General features: G+C 38.7%; 1 protein-coding gene across 2 annotated transcripts; it reads left to right on the plus strand.

Annotated features, from left to right (window-relative positions):
* The first annotated feature begins 329 nt into the window (after window positions 1-329).
* On the plus strand, window positions 330-6,982 carry LOC139538444 (TRAF family member-associated NF-kappa-B activator-like). Of its 2 annotated transcripts, none has more exons than XM_071340501.1 (8): window positions 330-468; window positions 1,702-1,843; window positions 2,188-2,299; window positions 2,569-2,678; window positions 3,688-3,761; window positions 3,843-3,961; window positions 4,523-4,815; window positions 6,829-6,982. In XM_071340501.1, the coding sequence occupies exons 2-8, from the start codon at window positions 1,745-1,747 to the stop codon at window positions 6,850-6,852; spliced, it is 831 nt and encodes a 276-aa protein (XP_071196602.1). In that variant the 5' UTR covers window positions 330-468; window positions 1,702-1,744; the 3' UTR covers window positions 6,853-6,982. The 2 variants fall into 2 exon arrangements, with proteins under 2 accessions (XP_071196602.1, XP_071196601.1); XM_071340500.1 differs by lacking the exon at window positions 6,829-6,982 and adding an exon at window positions 6,243-6,718.
* The last annotated feature ends 952 nt before the right edge of the window (window positions 6,983-7,934 follow it).

Below are 7,934 nucleotides of genomic sequence, written 5' to 3' on the forward strand. Positions count from 1 at the left end.
GTTATCTATCAGAGACCTAGTGGTCACAATTTAAGCAAAAAAACTTTTACACTAATGAGGCTGAAATGTTGTTTTCTGCTGAATTTAGCTAAGTTCAACAGTGTGAGAAAACACTCATCAGAGAAGCTGACAATAAAATCAACACATACATTTCTGACACTTAACTTTGTTTTATCTGATTACTTTTTACGTGCACAACGTTGCAGACGTGTAGGCAGCAAGAAGAACCCTCAACTTGCTAAGCACCCAGCAAGAACTCACTACCTCAAAGATGATTGGTCAGTCCAGCAAGGCGGAAGTCTACTAGGCTCGGGGATTCCCCGAGGGAAGTTCCCCAAGCGTTATAATGCATGTACAATGAACATTTGAATGAAATACACCACTCCCGCACGTAGTAAATGTAGGCCACCTGAAGAATAAGAACTTTTCGCAGTATCAAAACAATAATTTGGACATATTCGAATGAAGGTAAGATACTGCAATTATACAGTCAGATACGAAAGTCGAGGCGAGCTCAACGAGTGTCTGGTTGGGTATCAAACTTACTCAACTATTCAACTATTGACACTGCTCGATACAAAAAACGGAACTGTACCGGAACGATTTTGTACATTCGCCAATGAAGGTCGACGTTATATGATGTAGCCAGTTCGTGCTACAATGTATAACTATTAGGTTGCTTCAGGCTAGCATGTGTCTTCATAGTATCATGCACTTTGGTATGCAATCAGTGACATACAGTGACTACTATTGTACTGTCTTAAACGGGTGTTTATTCAAATAAATGACTAGATGGAGAATTGGATTAGCTGTGTGTTCAAACGAAGTAACCAATCATATCAGAGTAGTACCATGCTCAGTTCACTATCAGAAGTCTGAAAAAAATATATTCAGGACACCCAGAAAAACAAACCCCAACTGCTTTTAAAAGTATTAGATCTGTCATAGCTTCCCATTTTAGGTCATTGGCTGTTGACTTTATCATATTAGTAGCTTAATGTATTGATCATGGCATAATACAACTTTTTTGAAAGAAGAGATGGGCTATTTGTTATTGTTCATTAGCTATCATTAATAATGGGCAACCACATTGAGGTGTGTTTACCCAAAATATATGCCATTATACTTGACTCAATCTATTAACATCTTCTCAGTGCACAAAATGATTGTGAATATCTCATATTTTCCACACATTTGTTTATTACAGTGATTGCAGGCATTTCTCACGTATGACCAAAGATTAATTGACTAGTAACAAACCATGGCATTCAATAATGTAAATTCATGTATTGGTACACAGCACTGTACTTGTTTAAAAAAGAAAGACTAATATTCAATTTCGCATAAATGTCAATTGATTTAATCAGTTTATATTTTTATTCCTAACTGTTTTTTTTCTGTACATATTTTGGATGTTTGTTTGTTTTCATTAAGAAGCTGTTTTTACTTAGGACACCTGTATAATCAACCAGAAATGTTGATCTTTTGAATTTCTCAAATTAGCAAGGACAGGTGTAAAAGAGAAGTACGCACTGGCCCCAGTGTCATGATGAGAGAGGATGACTTGGGGGTTTTCAGTTTTATTCAAGTGTTTGTCCAAGTTAGGTGATTAATAGGGTTTTCTTACAGCAAATTATGTGATGATGTGCTTTAATGCTGTATTGTGCCCCTAAACTTTGGTTGTGTGATATGTTGCGCCAGGCCTCATGACTGCTGTGTCAGTGATGATCGTGGAGCACACAGCATGGAGAGGAATATTGGAGATCAACTCAACAAGGCCTATGAAGCTTACCGCCAGGCCTCTATCGAGAGAGACAATGCCAAAAAGGAACTACAGCAGATGGTATTACACCTTATGCACAGTGATAAAAAACAAATGGTCAGTTTCCCAGAAAGCCTAGTCCTGGACTATAAATGTATTTTAATGGATAGTCTCCACTGAATGTACATTTTATTCCAGGACTAGACTTAATCTGGGTCTGGGAATCCGGCTCCAACTCTTCTAATTCACTTATGAGACTTGAACTCCGTCCACAGTGAGATGTGGTATAGCTTTCCATACAGTGCTTCGATATAATGAAATACATGATCATTACATAGTAACAAACTATAAAGGACACAAAAGGCTAGCTACTAGTAAGTGATGCCGTTCATGATTCATATGTAACGGAAGTTTTACATTTGCAGAATGTAAATTATGAACGGCACACTCAGAAACTTCAGGAACAGATAGAAGACCAGCAGCAGTTGATTTCGAAACTCAAAGCTCAGTTGATATCAGCAACTAAGCAACCCTCAGGTAAGTGACAAGCATAGCTGTTTTCTCAATAGAATTGTTTGCATGATGACATTTTCTGACATATTCTATACCTCACAGTTCATCTCCAGTGAAAGAAACGAGATGCCTACATTGGGAACATCCAGGCATACCGTTGCATTGTCTATTCCCCGGGAGATAAATTGTGCTGTAATAAATATTATTGTTGTTTCAGGACATTGCAAATTAGATTTTCTGTGTTGACTAAGTAGTTAGGTTACATTATATTTCCTCTCTTATTTGATTCTTAGGAGAGGTCAAAGGTGAGGCTGCTCCTAGAAAACAGGAAGAAGAAACCTTGTCTCCTTCCAACCCTCTCTTTGACAACCCAGGAAGCTCCTTATGGAAGATTCATTACTTGGTAGATATGTTTAACACAATCAAACAATCCACACGAGATTAGAGTTAGATCTTGTTTATTTATGTTTACAAATAGGATGTAGATGCAAGGACGTGTTGGGGTGCAAACATGACATCCCCATTGGCTGCCTCGTAACATTTGTTTTCTCTCAAATCTCTCAAAAAAGCTCAATATCTTCTCTCACACATACACACGCACACACAGACGTTATTGTTCATAAATCATACATTTGCTTGTAGATACTGTTCTGTATCTTCAAGCCCTGATAGCTGTATCAGAGCTCAATGCACAATACAATAGATCCACTTCGTGTGACATAGGCCATCATTCATCTTGTTGCTTTTCTGTAATACATTTATAGCTGGATAACATCAATGTTTTCAAAAATGATTAATTCGTAATATTGTAATATAATCAAAACTCCTCATTGGGGATAATTTTAATAGAATGAACACACACATACTATCTTTCATCAACAGGTGGCGCTAGAGGATAGCATCACCAACCCTCAGGGTCTGAGGCCATTTATTTTTATTTTACCTTTATTTAAATAGGAAAGTCAGTTAAGAACAAATTCTTATTTTCAATGATGGCCTAGGGACAGTTAACTGCCTTGTTCAGGGGCAGAACGACAGATTTGTACCTTGTCAGCTCGGGGATTCGATCTTGCAACCTTTACGGATACTAGTCCAACACTCTAAACACTAGGCTGCCTGCCGCCCCATAGTCATCAGCTTTATAGAACCGCCAGCTTTATTGTTGAGAAGTAATTCCCTAATAACTTAGATCACAAGGCATCACCCATGATTTTTTTTGTTAGAATGTATAATTGTCATAATTATTGTTACAGTATATGACTTTTATGACATAAAAATGTTGATTTATGAAATGATCACATTATGCAGAAAAATATGTAATTTTAGTATTCAATTTGGATAGTGTATAATAATAGTAAGGTTGATATTTCCTGCAGTGTAAGTCCTTCATGCCATGTGTGTTTGTTTTTCAGAAGGAAAATATGGAAACTGCTGTGATTGTGTCATCTTCACCACACACAGCACCAGTAGCCAGCAGTTTTGAGAAGTATGTGCATTAGTATGTGCGTCTTTTCTTCATTTTTTTGATGAAAAGCAGTTATTTTACTTGCATTTCTTTGTCTCTCAGTAAAGATGTTCTTGAAGTGTTTCAAGCTCTTCGGGGGAAATTCCAGCAGATACGTACATTAACCCAGAGACAAAAAGATCACCTGAAAAAAATCTACAGAGGAAATGACATGGCAAATGGTAATATTAAAGTCTGCACAATAGTAATTTGGAATTTGCTTATTATTCCAGCACTGTTGAAAGGAACCCAAGGCCTGAACTGATGTACTCTAATTTAATTACAATAGAGAAAATATGTTGAGCTACAATTGCTTTGGATATGTCATAACACGATATTAGTAATTATATATGTCAGCTTTAGCTTTGTTCCTATACACAATGAGATATCAACACCTTAAGCAGAACCGTACATTAATGCCTTGTTGCCTATTTAATCATGGCCCTCCACCTGTGTGGAAAAGAATGAGCAGATAAATATGTTGAATTATTCCACAGACACATGCTGTGATGTAGCGCTGGTTAGTTATATAATGATGGGAATGAAAAAAACTACAATCATATTATACTTACCGTGTGTATTTATACTTATTGAAAATAAAAGTGAAAATATTCTTTACATTATTCATTATTACTTGAACTAATTGCTACTCAATGGGAAAACGTAATATCTAAATGTTGTAAGTGAATGTCGATATGTTACAGAAACAGTATGATGAAAGCATTGTGTATGACATTCGACAGAGCAGCAGTTCTCCATGCCCATTCAGTGTACAGACGTGGCCGTGGAGCAGGCGGAGAGGCCCTTCCCCTCAGCCTTGAGGCCAGGGGTCGACCTCCAGCACCCACCCATGTCCCTGGCATCCCGCGGTGCAAGCCCAGAGGACACGAACCAAGTGGACTCCCTCACCACACTCAGCATCAAGTTCCCCCCCTCCACAGACAGTGAATACGAGTTCCTGAACAGCGCTCCGGAAAAACGCATTGACCTGTCCATGCCAAGGGCAGGAGTCAGCACTTTCCCTGCCGTCATAGAGGTAACCGTCTATAGAGCTGGCCATCCCATTCCTGTATACTACCTCTGTCTCTCACCCTCCCTCCCCCTCCATGTCGCTCTCACACAAGAGTGTGCGTGGACACCAGCAGGTGAGGTTCACAGGAAATGCTCATTCCTTTATTTGCAGGTAAAATTAGGAAACTCTCAACTACTGATTTTTTTTCTGGCAAACGAATGGGAGAGAGAAAGCGTATAAATAGTACAAGGCAACCTCACACATCGACACAAGTGTGGCAAGTCTCTGAAAGTTGTTCATCACAATAAGCTATGATAGGCCTATGTGTACAACAATGCATGTTACATAGTTATTACAAATGATCATAAAACACACCAATTGTTTTAGATGATAATGCTTTCATGCCATTCAATTTTGTAGTTGGTTATACAAGTTCATGTTGATCTCAGAACCAAAGGAATGTATATTTTATGATTACCAGTATCAGTACAACTGTTCACACCTGTGAGGTCGTGAATGCAGAATGATAGAGGCAGTATTGCTTTTATTTATTTTTTCAGTATACGTCAAATTGATCTTACCTGTCACGTAGTATTCTTTAGAATTTTCAGAAGGTCATCTGACCTTTTTTGAGTATTATATAAGACCATGCTTTTTGTTAGAAAATACACCGAAGGACCTCCTGAGGAGCGCAGTGGTCTGTGCCACTAGAGAGTCTGGGTTCGAGTCCAGGCTCTGTCGCAGCCGGCCACGACCGGTAGACCCATGGGGCGGCGCACAATTGGTTGTGCGAGTTAGGGGAGGGTTTGGCCGGCAGGGATGTCCTTGCCATCGAGCACTAGCAACTTCTGTGGCGAGCCGGGAGCAGTGCACGCTGACACGGTCGCCAGGTGTACGGTGTTTCCTCCGTACACCTGGATAACATGATGAGACAAGGCTGTAACCACCAATTGGATACCACGAAATTGTGGAGAGAAAAAAATGTATTAAGAGATTAAAAAATATCCAATAAATTTAATTAATAAAAATAACAACAACAAAAAAGAAAATACACCGAAGAAATACACCTTTGTTGAGACGTGTGTCTGTGGTATGGTAAATAGTGGTAGAACACCCACACTGATGGTAGATTTTATTTTGCTATTAGATCATGTCATTGGTTGGTTTCTCAGTTTCTAATTTATCACGAATGGCAGAAACGAATAACTATTCAATCCTACTGTAGCAAATATACAGCGTTACAATAGTACAAGTCGTGGGCAGGAACTATGGATGTTGAGAAAGCGGGTTCAAGTTGGACAATGCTTTGCTTGTATTCCCCCGGAGCAACAGATCTTTCCTCAGTGAAAGACCCAAGCACATGACCTACCATGCTGTAAGTGGGTGAGTGTAAGCAATGCTAAGTGTATGAATTCTAGAGTATAAAGTGGTGTGTTTGTCCTTCCATGTAGCCCCCAAGGCGCCCTGAGCTTTGCGACGCTACTACAGCAACAGCAGCGCAGGCCGTGAGTGCGGAACAGCAACAACAGATGAACAACAACAGCCCTGATATATGTACCTACTGCAACGCGGTAGTTCCCGAAGAGCACATGCACAGCCACCTTTATACTCATTGCCAGAGGGAGAGTGAAGCCAGCAATTGACACTAGCAGACAGTGGCTGCCCAATACAACAACTCTAGGGTTGATTCATGGTTAATTCATGTCTTTGTTGCCACGCCATGAATTACACGCACTCTGCTGGATGTCACATGACACTGGCGTTTTGGGACTTGAATCCACTCTCAATCATTTATTTAATTTGTAAGAGGTTAATGGTACATTTTACAGTTTTGTCTTAAAATATTACTTGGAAATTGTACGTCGACCTATGAAATGATATTGTACAGTATCGGTCTGAGTGTAATAAAGCAAACATTTAATCATGATTTTTCACACATTATTTAATGTTTTTTGATTATACACAAGGGTTTTAATGGCATGCATGGTGCCTACATTTGTCCCCCAAAGCAGTAATACATTGATACTGTATTTTCAGGGGAACATTCACCGAGATCTTTGAAGATGCATCCACTTTGATTCTCCAAGTGGATCTGGAAATGTGCGAGTCATGCAAATTACAAGTATAGATAAATGTGCGGTTATTTTATGGCATATAGTAATATTTCAATCCAAAATACATATGCCAGCATAATGTTTTGCTTATCAATTTATAGTGATGATTTCTGTCTAAATGATTATGCTGTGCACATGTTGGTTTATGAAATACTGGTCACAGGCGTTTTTATTAAAAGTAGGCTATACATAAATACTAATTGGCTAAATTAGCTTTTGTAATTGGTAGCAGCTGCATGGTATGCTTAGTGCAGAATATGAAATAATTCCATTTAATTAAAACAATGTTATAATTTATAACACCATATGGTCATTGAAAGCAGATTTGTGCAGGTAAACAGGTTAATTAAACTATGTGTTACTCCACATAATATCAGGTACCGGTTCAGTTCTTCAATTACATGACAAATTATCTTGCAATTTGTAGATCAATGTTTTTATCCTTGACAATATTAGTCTTATACATCTTCAGATGATAGGTGGTACTTTATTAACAGATGAATAGACGCTTGAACATGATTTTGCACTCCCCCGCTCCCCTTTTATGGGTTGGTTTACATTAATACATTTTACATTTGATAGTCTTTAATTTTATAGTCTTTAATTATATCTGACCAGCTAGTAACGGTATACCAATACACAAGCTGTTAGCAACACAGTCGATTTTCATGATGAGACCTAGCCTCTTGCCTACATGCTTGCCTACATGGTTTTTTCAGCTGTCCCCATAGGATAATCATTTTTGGTTCCAGGGAAAACCCATTTTTGGTTCCAGGTAGAACCCTTTCAGGTTCCATGTAGAACCCTCTGGAAAAGGTCCCACATAGAACCCAAAAGGGTTCTACCTGGAATCAAAAGGGGTTCTTCAAAGGGTTCTCCTATGGGGACAGCTGAAGAACCCTTTTAGGTTCTAGCTAGCACCATTTTTTCTAAGAGTGTACAAATAGCTTTTGACTTCGGCAATATTTATTCACAGCTTTGCAAACAATTGTAGTCATTTTTACTATCTTGTGTGATGATGTCTTAGTG

The sequence above is a fragment of the Salvelinus alpinus genome, chromosome 14 (assembly GCF_045679555.1).
Source record: "Salvelinus alpinus chromosome 14, SLU_Salpinus.1, whole genome shotgun sequence".
Taxonomy (NCBI): domain Eukaryota; kingdom Metazoa; phylum Chordata; class Actinopteri; order Salmoniformes; family Salmonidae; genus Salvelinus; species Salvelinus alpinus.

Coding starts and splice junctions, on each gene's coding strand:
- LOC139538444 (XM_071340500.1), top strand. CDS start 1,745: ATGGAGAGGAATATTGGAGATCAACTCAACAAGGCCTATGAAGCTTAC. Junction 2,679..3,687: donor TATGGAAGATTCATTACTTG/GTAGATATGTTT, acceptor TTTGTTTTTCAG/AAGGAAAATATGGAAACTGC. Junction 3,962..4,522: donor AGGAAATGACATGGCAAATG/GTAATATTAAAG, acceptor GACATTCGACAG/AGCAGCAGTTCTCCATGCCC.